Below are 16,936 nucleotides of genomic sequence, written 5' to 3' on the forward strand. Positions count from 1 at the left end.
TAGAGTGGAGGATTTAAGAAAAAAGGCCCAGGTGGTAAACGTTTGAAGGGGCCCACTTCTGGGGGGAAAATGAAAAGGTAGTTCACTAAAAAGCGACCAAGTGTAGTAGTACGAAAAAATAAATGTAGTGTTTGGATACCTATGTTTTTGGAGATGGGGCCCTGGGGGGCCTTCTGGGCAGGGGCCCAGGCGGCAACTGCCCCTCAGCCGCCCTGTTAAATCCGCCACTGCCCTGGGATCTCCTATATGACGTAGGTGGCAGCACTGCGGCCCCAACAGGCCCCTCACATTTCAAACGCAAGAATACACTCAATCTTTACACTCCCATTCTAATATTCCTGCACATTCCAGTCCTGCAGGTGCTCTATATAGCTACTCACAAAGCAACTAATATTTTTACATACAAAAATGAAGTATCGCAGCCATAGACGTGACATAATTAATAAAAAAAATTACGGTTGCGATGATGTAAAAAAAAAATTCTGAAAGCATGTCACTTTTTGGGCCTGTTGCACCGAAGTGCCTGGTATCACCCCGTCGCTTGTGTACAGTCTAACAGTCTAATTGGGGACGAAGCGGGGTCTCCGTCTTCGGCCCGCTCTTCGGCGTTTGCTCGTGGCAATCGGAATGCGCGGTGGTTGCAACAGGCCCCCCTAGTTGTATGTCGAATGCCCCCCAAAAACTATCTCGCGCAGTGGCTCGTAGTTGTGCAAACAATTCTTCACCCTTAACTACGAACCGTCCACGTACACCGCGCCACTATCGCCCCGCCTTATCAAAAAATTCCAAATCCTCGAACATCGTCATCAATTCCCGGGGAGGATTACCAGCGGCAGCCTCTGCCATTCGCTTTGGAAACGCAACTGTCAGGTGTAGCGGAGTCGCGTGGCTGCGGGCTAGAAGGGGGCAAGTCACATGTACCCGTTCATGAAACAACTCGCGGAAACGTAGGAGGTGGAATTGCAAGGTATTACACGGTTGTTCGCTTTCGTTGGTCGTTCAGTGGCTCGCCAACAGTCCGCAGGAGGACCAGCCTGCAGAGGAGATCTTCTCTTCCACCTTTCTTCAAATCCCCAGCCGAAGAGAACCAGTTTCTTCGCGAGGGATTGCCGAGAAGCTTGGCGGAGGAAAGAAGAAAGCTGGCAAGGCGAGGACGATTATTCTAAACGCTAAGGAACCTCGCAAACGGCGATAAGGTGGTGGTGGTGGTTCCTGAAAGTCTGAGCAGAGGCTTTGCTGGGTTCCGAGAGAGGTGGGAAGAGAAGAACACTGGCGATAAGAGTCACCATTGATCGTCTTGCTGTCGCTGATTTCTCTGGTGCTTGGGATAACTATCGCGATTACTGTATTGTTCGGCTGGGTGCAGTGGTTTGGAAGCTTTGGAGGAGTGCAGAGGACGAGCAAGAGCCTGGGCACTGAAATTGGAACGCTGTGGAAGAAATCGATGGTTTGTGACGTTGAACAGCTTGGGGACCTGAGCTAGTGCTGAGGATGAAGAATTAAGGAAGAATGACGAAGGGAAATGATTGAGTTGTTTCACTGATTTTTAAGGAAGAAGAAGGTAGATGATTGCTGCTTTCTTCTGTTTGACTCGCCAGTATCCGCTGGAAAAGGAGGCTGAAGTTAGTGAAAGTGGGCTGGGTGAGGAGTAGAAGACACTGAATGTGGAAGAGTTTGAGAAATTAGAAGAAACACTGAAGTTCTGAATCTTGGGAAAGAAGTGTACTTAGCGATACTTAATACTCTGAGTATTTAGTACCAAGTATATTGAGGGAAGAAACATCACATCCTAGTAGCAGTAGAAGAAGAAGAGTACTTAATGTGTGTCTGAGAAGAATTGAAGAAAACCAATCGAGGCAGAGTTCCCAAAGAAAGTTTAAGAACTGCTAAGTGAAACTTGTGGGAAATAGGGGGTGAATATTGGAGGAGAATTTATTGCGAAGAGCTGAAGAATCTGCGCGAAGAAGAAATGTTCAAGAGACATAAATAAAAGAGAAGAAACAAGGGCGCAAAGTGCCAAAACTATTTCTGTGGTCATTTTGCATTTTCTTCCTTTGAAAAATTTTATATCTCATTATTTTGTTAAAGAATTTTTTCTTTTTTCTAAAAAAAAAAGAATTAAGTTCGTAGAAAATGCACATATAAGAGAAGGGATAAATCGAAGATCGTGTAATCAACTGCATCTCGTCGATCCAAAATGGCACAACCCCTATCCTGCAACGGAGATATGAACAGGTTTGTGGTATTTTTTCTAACAATTATTTTACTAATTTAATTTGTAGAAGAAGATGTAGAATTTATTATAGAGATATGCGACGCTTTGCTTTCGTTTTTTTTGCAACAGAATTTTGAGGGACGTTTGTGACACTCCAGTCGCAATTAAAAATTAAACAGATTATCGAGATGTTCTCTTCAAAAAGCTGACACTAAATTTGTTTCCGTGTTTTGACAATACACGTATCGTCAGTTTTATCAAGGGGCTATTTGTTTTCGAATTCCAATAGTGACTCATTCTCTCGTTTCAATGCACACATGCATTCGCGGAGAACTTATTTTGTGATTAGACATTTTTAGTATCTTTTTGTGACATTCCGAGATACGTTAATACTTAGTGAAATTATTTTTTTACACCAGCCTGTTTTCGGTTCACCTTCTCGAAATTTCGATAAATTTGAAATGAGACTTCGAACCTCGTAAAGGAAAAATTAAGATTTGTAATGGAAAGTTGGAGACACTTTGTTCAAGATTACAGTTCAAACTTGAGATGTTCAAGTGGTCGAAAGTGTAAGGGTTCATGGATCTCGAGGTTCACGTGCTAAAGAAATTATGGTTCTATATTTGAAGGATTCAAGAATTTAAAGAATAAAATATTCAGAAACTAAAACTTCGAAGGTTCACAAGATCAAACGTTCGAGAAGTCACTGGACCAATGTTCAATAATGGTTCAAAGCTCCAAGGGTTCAAAAATTCACAAATTCAGGGGCTTGAAAATTTAAAACTTAAAGGGTTCAAAGATTACAAAATTCGGAGGTTCAAAGACCGAGAAGTGCAAAGGTTCACGAGTTCGAGGATTAAGAAATGTTAAGAGTCGAAAGGTGTATCAAAAATTTTCGAAGTTCAGATATTTAAAAATTAAGATCCCTAGAAGTTTGAACGCAGTTCAAGGTTCAAAACGTCAAAAATTTAAAGAGTTCAAAAATATGAAACTTCGAAAATTTAGAAATTAAAAAATTCAGAGGCTCGATCCTTGGAGTACTGTGGGTTCAAAGCTCGGCAAGTTCAGTCGCAGATTAAATTCCAAGCCGACTGCGACGTGAACATGTTAGAAAAAATAAAATCGTTTAATAACTTTCATCACGGAAACGCACCGAGTTCGATGCATGCAATGGCAAAACTCCTCGCCACCGGTGAATGCCACTTCGTGCAATCGCGGACCTTGTAGTTCTTGTCGCATTTATCCATATTATCGTGCAGTCGTTAGTTTATTGCATTTCACACCGACGCTTCCTCCTGCATAAATGAATATTACTGGAATATCATAAATAACCACTTGTATCCATGAACTTCGCCTTGACTGATCTTGATTAGAAAATTATGCGAATATATGAAAATCAAGTGTGCAGAAGCTATTTCATTAAAAGCTACTATCATTGTTTTCGTCACCCTGTGAACATTTTTAATTAATTTCCCTGAAAAATTTCGCAACTTTTTTTGGTAGCAAAGATAAGACAACTTTGAATGGAGAAGTTGCATAATTGTGTGTGAGGGTGGAATTTAATATGATGGAATTGTAAATCCTTAGCTTATAATTTAATCCAACAAGATAATACAGCCGATTTTGAGTATTATCACTGCTTTTTAAAATCCTTATGCTGAATCCTGCGTATTCTGTCTTAAAATTCGAAGCCTAATATTTGTTCTCCATTTAACGCTAATCGGAGTAGTAGCGCCTTTGAGATTAAACATTGAATCACTCGCAAGTGACGTGCTGCAGTGTAAGACTTTCCACTGGAACTTTCAGACCGATAACAATTACTGGCATGTTCTTTTCAAAACAAAAAGGTAACACTACGTTCATTGTTAATCTAGCTGTCAGCATACTAATAATGACTTTACCGTGATTTTTCATTGGAAGCGTGGCTACTAACAACATAAAACTTTTTGTTTGTTTAACTGATCGAACCAACAGGTTTTTTAATTAAAAATATGAAAAGTTTGGTAGATTGTAGAGGAGAACTTTTGTTACTTTAAAACTTTAAAATTCAAGAGTGAATTTTAAGTACAATTCAATAGTGAATTTTAAGTACAATTCAATAGTGAATTTTAAGTACAATTCAATAGTGAATTTTAAGTACAATTCAATAGTGAATTTTAAATACAATTCAATAGTGAATTTTAAATACAATTCAGTAGTGAATTTTAAGTACAATTCAATAGTGAATTTTAAGTACAATTCAATAGTGAATTTTAAATACAATTCAATAGTGAATTTTAAATACAATTCAATAGTGAATTTTAAATACAATTCAATAGTGAATTTTAAATACAATTCAATAGTGAATTTTAAGTACAATGCAATAGTGAATTTTAAATACAATGCAGTATTTCTGTACAATGTATTATTTTGTAATGCTGAAACTACAATTTTTAAATCGCACAGTTTATAAATGCACAGATTTGTTGCCAAACAAATACGTTCAATGTTACCCTTTTAAATCTGCCCACGTGTAACATTTCAATCCGAATTTAGCTTCCCTATTCCCCAAGAAATTTTTTACTAAAGCCTAGAAGATTGCATCGGAATAACCATGCACGATTATGGCACCAATTAAGTGCGATTATCGAGGTGAATCGCATTACAAAAATAATAGTGATAAAGTATTAGTCTGCTCGTCCTTGGCGTTCTAATTGCGTAATCGTTTCCTCTTTACTGTTACTGTAAAGATGTGATAATAATGAACGGATGCTAATAATAGAAGTCAATTGCTCGAACGTGGGCCCAAATTGATTAAATTAAAAAAATAAGAAAGTCGACTGTCTTCTCTGCTGGTCTTCATATAGGGTACCCCATCCTCCGTTATTTAAGAAATTCTGGCTCTCCGTTTAAGGAGAAATTGATACTTGAGGGGAAAGACTGAGAAAGTTATTATCGGAGTGATTAAAGACTATCACGTGATCAGATTAAGTAATTTCTGCGAAGCTTCCCAGGGCATTATAGGATCAGCGAGGCTTTCATCTCTTTATCAGGAATCTTCGCGCCCTTATCACAGTAAAAGAAGCTTGAAGAGAAATGAGGATCATAATGGCACGAGTCCTGATAAGCGAATACCAGCTTTGGATCCTGATCAAGTCTAGGTCTGAAGGCTTAATTCTCCAGACGAGTTACACCGTCGAAGTTTCTTCTCGACGATGACGTACATTCTCTGGGATTCGTGTCTCTAAACAACGTTGCTATATGGCTTTATTTTTTGGTTTGTATTAAGGGGGGGAGTCTCGTTTAGAAGGCCAATTTTTTCCTTTCTTTAGTGACGACGAATAAAAAAAAACTGCACAGCTTTTATCGATGAGCATTACCCACACTTATTTATTAACATTTCAGTAAGTTGTAAAAAAAATTTCAGCTATATACCATTATAATTAACGGAGATGTGGGTTTTTGTGACAAGTGAAAGTATGATGTTATGTGATAATTCTGAAGAACTTAGGACATTGTGATGTGTGCACAGAACTCAGGCACTTTCGCCTGATATTTCATAATCCCTTGAAATTGTAGCTAATGTAGCTTCATCGGGGTAAGAAAAAGAATTTTTACACTCGTTACGTGGCTCATGGTTCAGAGGGTGAACACTTTACTTAATTCCATCTCGTGGTTCCAGTGTCTGATAGGAAGGAACTTCTCTGTGCCCAATGAAACTGGAGCACTGAGTTGGCCTCTGTAGGACAAGTGAAAGTATCCACTGCACAGCAATCTGCAGTGTGTGTTTTGTAGAAATTCATGTTCCCACTACCCAGCACGACTATTTTAACATACCTATGAAAAGTCTCGATATTACCTATAAATAATATAGACACATCAGTGACTCTTCAATTTGCATCAGGTTGTGAAATGTTTGATGAATGAGGTAAGCTTCAGGCTAATCTAAGGTTCGTAAACAAACTGGTTTCCTTTCACGGAATAGCTACTATTATTAGACCAATCTAGTAGGAAGTATCATAAACCACAAAGCTTAGAAGGCTAGGAAGAAGGAAATAAATTCAGAAATCCTGCAATACCGATTCGATCATCATCCCATATTAAAGTCAGTGTTACTGTCCCGAACGTAATTAAAAAAAAAAATACAAGAGAAATTAATTCTCGATGTGAAAATAGTGCTGAACAATTTACACGCCACTATTGTGAGGTCAGGAACCTCAAAAGGGATTCCGAAACGTACCATCTCGGGGAGCGGTGATGGCGCAGTTGGTTAGGCGGCTGCCCGGTAATCGCAAGATCGTGGGTTCGAGTCCCGTCACCTGAGGAAGGTTTTTTTTCATTAAAAGTGAACACATTCAGTATTGTGAGACTGTGTCTAATCACATTTCCTTTCGTCCCTACCCTAGTTGCAATACAGTTATTGTGAATCATTATATATCACAGTTTCTTCAGTTGCACTAACTTAGAAGTCCCACAAACCTACTTCCAACACACCCTAGTCGCACAAAGCACCATTATAAGTCTGCAAAGACACACCAGAGTCCTGCTTATAATATTATCGATCTTCCCTCGCTTCATTCGTGAGTTATCAGCATTCTGCTTCGAGCGAAGTTGTTACACAATGGTCAGTCTGCTTGGGAAGGAGAAGTAGCGCGTGAAGAGACATTAACTGACGTCCACGTTTAAGCCTCCGTGGTCTTAAGGGATTAGCGAAAAGTATCACTCTCGTCGACAGCTTTGTTGTTACGTTCTTATCGATGTCGAGTGCAATTTCCCTCTTGTTTCTCCGCTGCATATCACGTAAACGGATCACCGTTAATGGCTGGAAGTTTCCAAGTTTTATGGAAGAATCGTGTATTGACTGGCAGGATTAGAGAAATATTTATGTTCGCGAGGCTTTCTGCGCGGCACTTGGATGATTCAATGCTTCTGGAGGGCCTGCACTTAGATGAGTCCCGATAAATTCTGAAGTGGTTGTTATGGTCAGATGACTTGTAGTTTTTCTCACGCGGAGAAGTCATCTTTGGTAGATTAAACGGAGAATTAAATAAGTAGGTTGGTTGGATTTAAACATTCAGAGCCAATATTCAGGATTTACACTTTTCTCAAACTTGCCATTTTTTAGAGGTTTCTGGGATGATAACGAAGCAGGTCATGGTAGCTTTGAGACTTATTCTTGAGTACCTTTAAAGGATGTTTGTAGTAGGTCTAGGCTTTCAGATCCAAGGCTTCAGTCGTGCTGTTCTGGGATGTGGAACTTGTCGTTTTTTAAGGGATTTACAGAATTATGCCAGCTTTCACGATTTTTCTGTGGCAGTTAAAAAAAAATTTCAAGGTTCAGGCTTTTAAATTTAAGTTTCGTGCATCCATACTCTATTTTAACACCTGAGAGTCATTTTGGAAATTACCCTCTGAGAGTCTTTAACAGAACAAAGTTGAATCTGGTGGTATGACTTAATATTCATACTCTGTTCGCCTGGAATTCCCAGGAATTATAGAATGCCAATACTAACATTGATGGATGTGCCATTAAAAGAAATAATGCTCAGTATCATTTTCCAAGAAGGAGCTTTTCTTATCCACAACATCTTCGAGACTATTTCACCAAAGATATTGTCCCAAAATCTCAATTTCCTAAAGTAAAATCCAGAAAGCCTGCAGAGCACTGAGGAGGTCATGCAAAGTAGAAATAAAAATTCTACAAAGTCCACAGATCCATAAAATACAGAGTATTTAAAGAGACTTCCTCCTAAACTTCGAAATTCTCACAAACGTAAAATTCTCAGTCGTCCCTTAATTGCTGCAGAGTCTGCAATTCCGAGGACCTGCCATTTCATCTTTCATTACCTAATGCGAGGGGAGGAAGAAAACGCGAATTAATGATGCACAGGTGCATCGTGGGAGGGATGGCTCAGTTCAGATGATACAGTGATCTCTCCGCGCGAAACCAGTTCGCGAGGATCGACTGAATTACGCAAAAGCCGGGAGAACGTGCGCCGAAGCTTATGTAATCGTAATAGTTGAGCGCGGCGGTTCCTTTCACGTTGAAAAGAACTATGTCAATGACGATAACACACAACGGTCTGGCTGTGCAAAAGCGAATGATGAGCGCGGTGAATGATGGCTGCCCGTTTGGTGTTACCCAATTCAATTCGTGCTCGAAACATTCGCTATTGAATTCGTCGCGTCCGCGTAACAAGCATAAACGCTAATTAATGACGAGGCTCGTTTCTCGCGAAAAAAAAAGGTTCGATGACTTGGCGACTGGAGGTTCTTGGGACGATCAAGTGGATAGGTATCCAAACTTGTTTGGATTTATGAAAATACGCGTAAAAGTATTCTGCGCAGACTTTGAAAAATATTGCAGGTAATTTTACACTAAACTGCAATAATTTTAATTAAGATTCAATGAAAATTATCGTAAAAATTTCAGTGACTATATAATACTTATTATATGAGAATTTTTTAAGCTTCATATACTTAGGAATTTTGCGACGTTATTAATTTTTAATAATAGTCGCAATTTTTTATTTCATTTCGCGATTTTCTGTCTGAGAATTTTTTTAAGTTTCATATACTTAGGGATTTTGCGACGTTATTAATTTTTAATAATAGTCGCAATTTTTTATTTCATCTCGCGATTTTCTGTCTGAGAATTTTTTTAAGTTTCATATACTTAGGGATTTTGCGACGTTATTAATTTTTAATAATAGTCGAAATTTTATATTTCATTTGGCGATTTTCTGTCGCCTTGCAAGGTAATTTTATTGATACTCTTCTTAGACACCTTCTGTGTGCTCGATTCAGTAGAATCAATTTATTGGATATTCTTTAGAAACTTGGTGAAAGCTGCTTGATATTGTTAGCGATGTCGATTCATGTTAAATTCTACTGGTGATCGAATAGTCGTTGACACCGTTTGCTTGAATGGAATTGTCCTCGGAAGAATTGGCCCGGAGGCTTGATATAACACTTGCATAATATTATATGTGTACCAGAAGAGTGTAATACTTGCGTAACGGGCATTGAAGTCTCCGCCTCGGGGGGTCCAGCAAGTAAACGAATTTTGCGGCAGAGGACCATACCTGATATCCAATGCATTTTTCTGTCCCGGGTTTGAGGAACTTAGAAACGCAAAACAAAGTCATATGCTTGCGAAAATGTTATTTGTGAAAGGTGGGCTTTAATGATGTAACTTGGAATACCTCACCAAGGACTTGGAAGTGGAATATTTCAGTAAAGTGCCGAAGCGGTGAGGATATTAAATTTTTCCAAAATCTCATCATTCCTAGTAGCTCGCTGTAATATTCCAAGTCCCACTTGTTCTTCTATTTTTTAATACTACATATACTCGCATTCTGAGGTCGGGTGGGAATAATGGAACGACACTTGACAATTCCCCGCATCTTTATTTCACATAGGTACGCATAAGGGAAGGAAGGATTTATTGAAACACTTCAAATTAAATTTTAAAGTATTCTTTCGAAGTGTTACAAATACTCTTATATCTAATTAGAATATTTGACAGTAGCAGCTATCAGCTCGGTTCTCACCGATTACCAGGTCTCACCGCGAGGAGGTTGCTGCGTTTCGAGACCCGTAGAGAGATAGATGGAATCAAAGTTCCATCGATCTCCCTGTACATGAAGCCTACTAAACCAAAGAGATGGATGGAAACAAAGTTCCATCGATCCCTTCGGTTCAGATGGGGAATCTAGGGAACTGCCAAGCAATCACTCGAATAAAAGAAATTCAGGAGAGAAGGAAAGACGAAGGGTAAGCATGAAAGGAGTATTGGACGGCGCAGTTCCTACCACCCTGCTGTCCGAGTCGAAAGGGAAAAGCACTCGGCGCCTCCCAGACGATTCCTCCGCACCTTGCGACTCGTCAGGAGCACACACTTGACCTGACTCAAGCCGACTAACGGGGAGACTGGGTACCGGACAGGGAGACTTACGCAGGCAGTGCACCAAAAAGATGCACCCCCTTACGCCCGAAACTTTTCCCTTTCGACAAGAACACCAGGGGATGAAACCGATCCACCCATACCGATTCCATGCTCAGTCGCTTGCTTCCGGAAACGGAACCAGCGGCGACCTCCTCATCGGAGATGAGGAGCCAATGAAAAAGCAACGAAGCTAATGGTTTAGTGACTACTTCGCAATTTTACATTGGGCCTTAAATACTTCATGTTATACTAAATTAATCTAACACTTTTCACTAACACTTTTCACTATTTTCCCCGCGGAACGGCGAGCCTCAAATGCTGAAACAATCAAATACGTTACATTAGTAATGGTGTAATAAGCTTGGGAGGAAATTAAGGAAAGACGTATTAGGCTGGTGCCGGTCGAAATGATTTGGAACGACAAGAATGCATACACGGGCATGCAAAACCAGCGTAGAGACACGTGAAGGTTGAGCACGAAATGCAAAATCCACCGATGAGGTGCGTGAGAGGGAACAAGTCACGCGAAACCATCGAAGAAACACATAAAATCGAATAAATGACGAAGAACCATCGAAGAAATGCGTGAGATAGAAACAATCACGCAAATCCATCGGAGAAATACATAAAATCGAATAAATGACGAAAAACCATCGAAGAAATGCGTGAGATAGAAGCAATCACGCAAAACCATCGAAGAAATACATAAAATCGAATAAATGACGCAAAACCATCGAAGAAATACATAAAATCGAATAAATGACGCATAACCATCAAAGAAATACATAAAATCGAATAAATGACGCAAAACCATCGAAGAAATACATAAAATCGAATAAATGACGAAAAACCATCGAAGAAATATATAAACTAGGACAACTCCTGAAAAGTCGTCGAAGAAATCAGTTGGAAGTGACCAAAACTGAATGTTGACCTTCGCAGAACAACAAAATTCGCAATGGTTTTCTACGAACCCCAAAAGCCGGTACCAGTTCAATCAGCTACCTCGGAGCAGGCGGCCGAGGGAGTGGGGGAAGGACCAGCCTTGAACGCCTGTCCAGGTGTCCAGCAAGTCCAGTTGAATTCGCCAGCGTTGTGTCCCCAGAGATCCAAGAGGCGCAGAAGGTCCAGGGGGTTCCGGGGTGTCCGGGGTGTCCGGGGTGTCCGGGGTGTCCGGGGTGTCCGGGGTGTCCGGGGTGTCCGGGGTGTCCAGGGTGTCCAGGGTGTCCAGGGTGTCCGGGTGGTCCTGGTGGTCCTGGTGGTCCGGGTAGTCCGGGGGGTCCGGGGGGTCCTGGTGGTCCGGGTAGTCCTGGAGCTCCCGCGTGCCCGGAGGTTCTGCTAGTCCGGAGAACCGACGACGACTGAGGATCTTGGGGTGCGTGTGGGACTTTTCACTTCGAGGAACAAGAGCCGCGATCACAACAAGGTCGACGGTTCGTTTCAATTGCGAAAGCCAGTTAATTATTCGTCAAAAATTGATATTTCCACTGAAATATTCATTCCAGCCACTATTACTATGAAAAATCATGTTAACAACATTTGCCCTAACCGCCCAGTATAAATAATTATTAACTATTACCGATAAAACTCGAGATATCACGCAATTAGTAACATTCGGCCTTAAACTTCGAAATGATTTTCTACGCCGAATGAATTTTGTTTTATTCTCAATACATGGTTATGCTCATACGTATTGCATAGTATTAATTATAATATACAATTACATTTTTGTTAAACTTTGTGTAAAAATGTAATAAATGTAAAGTTGAAATGTTTCAGTAAATCCTTCCTTCCCTTCCTTGTACACGTGTACCTGAAGGTATGTGAAATTATTATTAAGTATCGTTCGATTATTCCTACACCAGAATGCGAGTGCAGTGGTAAGATAGAAGGATAAATGGAGCTTGGAATATTTCAGCGAGCTATTGGAACTGATGGGATTTGGAAATTTTTAAATATATTCTCCTGTTCAGCACTTTACTGAAATATTTCAAGTTCCTAGTCTTTGGCGAGGTATTCCTAGTTGCAGACGTGCTGTATTTTTTAAACAAATTCGTAACTAGCAAAATAAATGTTTACAGCTCCCCTCTAAGACTTACTCGACAATACTAAGTCGAAATAAACGATTTTAACAGTTACTCAAAAATGGGGGTAGAGGATTTAATTCGTCTCATTTGTTTAAAAAGAACTTAAGTACCGTTCGGTATTAATTTCTCACTGATCAGAAGCTAAATTTCCGTTTCAGTAATGAAGAAAAGACTTCCCCAGCTGTATTGAACGGCAATTACGAGACTGCCCCGATATCGAAATTTCGACAAGCCCTGCCACAATGTTTTGCTGTCTCCGCGAAGAATCTCCTGATGGTCACTTTTGGAAGCACACTGGGATTCTCCACAATCCTGATTCCGGAATTGCAAAGAACAAATTCAGAGATACCAGTCACCAAGGACGAGCTGACGTGGATCAGTGAGTGTCATTTCTTTCATTTCTTTTCTGAGACCAATATTGCAAAATTCCAATAAGGAAAAAGAGTATATAGGTGATTTAGTCGTAACACCAGCAAAGACCATCTAAAGAGTTCATCACTCCCAGTTCTTTGCCCCCATAACCCACTGTTTCTTCCAGGTAGCTTGAACCTGTTCCTGGTGCCAATCGGTAGCTTCGTGAGCGGCCCCATATCACAGTACCTGGGTCGAAAGCGGACCATGATGTTGACCACCATCCCGTTCATAACAGCCTGGATCATCTTCCACTACGCCAGTAACGCCGGGATGCTGTTCATCGCGTTGGCCTTAACAGGTCTAACCGGTGGCCTGCTCGAGGCGCCCGTGATGACCTACGTCGCAGAGGTGACGCAGCCCCACCTCAGGGGCATGCTATCCGCCACCGCGAGCATGTCCATCATCCTGGGCATCTTCACGCAGATGCTGGGAGGGAAGCTGGCCCACTGGAGAACCGTGGCCCTGGTCAACTTGACCTATCCACTCATCTGCCTCATCGCCCTCTGCATAGTCCCAGAGAGCCCGTACTGGCTTGCAGGTGAATGCACCTTCCACCATCGAGAACTGAAAGCTGATGGGTTCCGTGGGTTCACAGTGACAGACTTCACTTCGGATTGATCAGTTTACACTATGAGCTCCTTGAGCTGTAGTCAACTTGGGGTGTACTTCCCACTTAGGATTACACCCTAGTTAGAGCTAGACTCCTCCAGACAGAGCTATAATTAAACTGTATGATCGAAGCCACGGTTAAGGCATTGGCCAAGTCCATCATGTTCTCTTAGGCCCCGGGAATCACCTGGACACCCATAAAACTCTGTCATCCCCACACGAATCTTCCTTGCAGCTAAACGTCGGTTACCAGAAGCCGAGCGGGCTCTGTGTTGGCTCCGAGGCTGGGTGAGCCCGGCCCAGGTGCAGTCAGAGTTCCTGGCCGTCTGCCAGGAGGTCCACCAGCCTGCCGAGGAAAGGGAGAAGGTGTGGAGGTGCTTCAAAAGGAAAACTTTCTACAAGCCCTTCTTCCTAATCGCCACTGCCTTCTTCATGTGCGCCTTTGGCGGCAGCACCACCCTGCAGACCTTCGCGGTAGTGATATTTGGCAGACTGAAGGCACCGATCGACCAGTACACCGCCGCAGTGTTCCTCGGCCTGGCCCAGCTTGTGGGCACACTGATCTGCGTGTTCGCGATCCACTTCACTGGCAAGCGGAAGCTGAACTTCTTCTCCATCTGCGGCACCGGCCTCAGCTTCGGCCTGTCCGCTGTCTACGGCTACTTGACCGACAGCCATATGATAAATGGGGAGAACTTCACCTGGCTGCCCACTACGCTCATGATTGGCGCCGCGTTCCTCTCCCACGTGGGCATCAGGCTGCTCCCTTGGGTCCTCGCTGGGGAGGTGTTCCCTGTCCAGGTAGGTTCCCCAAACCATGGACCTAAAGGACGAAGCATAGTTGCGGGAGGTTGAAGCGAAAGACGGAAGGGGAATCGCCTGTTCAGCCATCTTGAGTCGGTCAACTTGTGGCGCATTCTGTAGGCGAGGTTACGTACTAATGCTAGCGTGGCTTGACGTTTGGCGTGGATTGGCGTCGTTTGGTATAGATGTGTACAGTAGTTGCTCCTGGCGTCGATTCTTGTATAATTCTTTATAAATGCAATCGTAAAAATGCCACTTTGCATCGTGAAAGTATGTAACACTAGACTTCCACGAAAAGTTTGAGCCAAGAGGACATAGATGGCAGCACTAGCTGACCAGCCCAAGATGGCTGACAGAGTGAACCGTAACCCCACCTGAGGACTTCGCTCCCCGCGTACATAAGGTTCCTTTATGCACCGTCCTTTAGCTCCATTCCTGGTACTGACTTGCGAGGGAGCAATTCCCAAATCACGATCTCTGTTAACCCTAGGTGAGATGCAGCGCCACGGGGGCCGCTGCCTCCATAGGCTACATCTTCAACTCCATAGCGAACAAGACCTTCCTCTACATGGTGAGCGGGATGTCCCTGGCTGGAACCTTCTTCTTCTACGCTCTGATCAACGTGTTCGGCGGTATTCTGCTGTACTTCATCCTACCGGAGACTGAGGGCAGGACCTTGAAGGAGATCGAAGACCATTACGCTGACGTGCAGAGCCTGAAAAACAAACCTAAAAAGGAGAAGCTGCAGTTTAAGGAGAAGTGGGCTGCCACGAACACAGCTGTGATCTGTGATGACAGTGAGAGCAAACTCTGAAGTGAACGGAATTAGGTTAGAGTGGAATCTTAGCCCTATGAGTTGGATCATGAATTGATGCGTGATCTTCCGTGACCTTGGGAGGGATGCATTGTTTTTGCCAGATGTTCCGGGTTTGTTTTTCACAGAGACCCAGACAGCACACAGACATCTGATTTTAGATTAAAGACGTCTTTATCAGGTGTGGGTTAACAAAAAAAAATTCGCGGTCGCGAAAATCGAACCCAGACTTTCCGTTTTTTTTATTTATGATTACCACAGTCATTGTGTACTTTTGATACAAAAATATTCTTAGGGAACACGATGGCCTCGTGTTGATTTCGAGGCGTTTTAAACTCTGCAAGATGCAAAATAAAATATATGTTACTTCAGTGAAGAAAATTAAAAACCGCCCTGAACTTCTCTCTTTTAATCATTTTCGAAAATTCGATAATACTGATATAAATACTTGGAAGTAATTTTTCAGGAGCCTTAACCTCATTTCTCCTCCCCGAGGCGAAGGGAATAAGCTAATTCCTATCTTAATGGCTTAAAATTTTCAATAACTTTCAATTATCAAAGGGAAGTGGGAAATTTAACTCATCCGACAGCGAGGAAATGAAATATTCACATAGAAAAGTCGGAAATAGTACAAAAAGTAAATAACTCAACATTTTCTCTTCCATCTCCCTTTGCTTTATTTATATACAATATTTACAATTTAATCTACAAAAATTTACAGAGTGTGGCTGTCAAAGTCAATTGGACTGGGCACTGCTGCATTACAATCAGATTTCTTGGTGGCGCCAGATTTATTTTTTTGCATTTTCACCTGCAGGAAATTCATTTTGAAATTCTGCGTCCTCAGCCTACGAATTCTCCTACGTTTACTTCTTTTCAGTGGCTCGTCGACGCTACGGCATTTTCTCAGGCTGCAAGAGGTAATTTTTAATACTCCCATTACATTGCGAGAATGAAAGAGAAGACACCCCCATTAAACCCTTCGTGTATTCAGATAAAAACACACGCCCCGTGCGGAAATTCTTTATTTGTATTCCTTATCCATGATCGCTCAACGCCTATCGGCGTTTCCGCACGGCGTACATGTTTTCGTCGAATGTACCCAAATGGTGAACAGAATTTTATAATGTAAATAATTCAGCGTGGAAGTGGCAAGGTTTATTAAATTCAGTGAAAGAAAGAACTGAAAGAATTTTTCACCTGAGATTGGTTTCTACAATTTTACGTCCAGATTGTGATCGCTTCACGACATGGTCCTCGCAACTGACCTCTGATTCGAGTACATGCTTCTCTTTCACGAAGTTACTGTCCTGGCCGCGAGAATTGTTGTAAGGCATATTTAAAAAATCAATTTTCTTGGCAGATATGCACAAAACGAATGATCATATTCTTTAAAATTTACGAGAAACCAGGACAAGATCCAAACCAAATCAACCCCACCGTGCCTAAAACAAACGATTTCGGCTGCTACGTGGCCGAGTTCGGAGCATTAACGCTCTGCAAAATTGTCAACGCGACGATTTTAAAGAACAACTATTTTCGATAAACTCCTTCCTTTCCCAGTTATTCGTCACTAAATTTTACAACGCGATCCACCAGCCTGCGTGCAACCAACTTCGACCTCGAATACCTGCGAAACCAAGGCCCATTTAAAAATAATTTACTCTCCCAAAAAGCCTGATTTTATACCAAAGAATGCCCCTACACCGTCACTTTCCCAAAGCGTACAATATTTCACGAAATCCAACCCCTAGAATATTTATCCCGTACAGATAGCAGGTAAATTAACCACGGTCGGTAAGTCAGGTACCTGCAAAGGGTTTCCCCGATGCAGCGTGCATAGTCGTAGGCATCGGAGTGCCCCGGGATCAACAAGTGTCCTCCCTCGTCGCCGAGTTTCTCCTGGCGGTATATTGATGTCCAGACGGGGTTGCCGTGGCGCAGGCGCGGCCTTCCTCCGGATTGGCTCGAGGACGGGCGGGGGTCCACGAAATGGTCGATATTTTAGCTATAGCGGGCTACAGTGGCGCGAGCCTTCGCCGAGGCCAGTCCAGTCGCTTTAAAAT

The 16,936-nt window shown here is 42.1% G+C and overlaps 2 protein-coding genes across 2 annotated transcripts; one reads left to right on the forward strand and one right to left on the reverse strand.

Annotated features, from left to right (window-relative positions):
* The first annotated feature begins 944 nt into the window (after positions 1–944).
* Positions 945–15,268, forward strand: LOC143377113 (facilitated trehalose transporter Tret1). The gene is made up of 5 exons (XM_076828068.1): positions 945–2,235; positions 12,388–12,608; positions 12,768–13,181; positions 13,488–14,053; positions 14,547–15,268. The coding sequence occupies exons 1-5, from the start codon at positions 2,198–2,200 to the stop codon at positions 14,868–14,870; spliced, it is 1,563 nt and encodes a 520-aa protein (XP_076684183.1). The 5' UTR covers positions 945–2,197; the 3' UTR covers positions 14,871–15,268.
* Positions 15,269–15,323: 55 nt separating this feature from the next.
* On the reverse strand, positions 15,324–16,904 carry LOC143377123 (uncharacterized). Its single transcript, XM_076828092.1, has 2 exons — positions 16,071–16,904; positions 15,324–15,781 (listed from the first exon to the last, which is right to left on the reverse strand). The coding sequence occupies exons 1-2, from the start codon at positions 16,205–16,207 to the stop codon at positions 15,586–15,588; spliced, it is 333 nt and encodes a 110-aa protein (XP_076684207.1). The 5' UTR covers positions 16,208–16,904; the 3' UTR covers positions 15,324–15,585.
* Positions 16,905–16,936: the final 32 nt, after the last annotated feature.

The sequence above is a fragment of the Andrena cerasifolii genome, chromosome 15 (genome assembly GCF_050908995.1).
Source record: "Andrena cerasifolii isolate SP2316 chromosome 15, iyAndCera1_principal, whole genome shotgun sequence".
Classification (NCBI taxonomy): domain Eukaryota; kingdom Metazoa; phylum Arthropoda; class Insecta; order Hymenoptera; family Andrenidae; genus Andrena; species Andrena cerasifolii.

Excerpts from the sequence above, each read along its gene's own strand:
- LOC143377113 (XM_076828068.1), top strand. The coding sequence starts at position 2,198 with ATGGCACAACCCCTATCCTGCAACGGAGATATGAACAG. Across the intron at positions 2,236-12,387 it reads TGCAACGGAGATATGAACAG|TAATGAAGAAAAGACTTCCC; the intron begins GTTTGTGGTATT and ends TTTCCGTTTCAG. Across the intron at positions 12,609-12,767 it reads GGACGAGCTGACGTGGATCA|GTAGCTTGAACCTGTTCCTG; the intron begins GTGAGTGTCATT and ends TGTTTCTTCCAG.
- LOC143377123 (XM_076828092.1), bottom strand. The coding sequence starts at position 16,207 with ATGCCTTACAACAATTCTCGCGGCCAGGACAGTAACTTCGTGAAAGAG. Across the intron at positions 15,782-16,070 it reads ATTGTAGAAACCAATCTCAG|CCTGAGAAAATGCCGTAGCG; the intron begins GTGAAAAATTCT and ends TACCTCTTGCAG.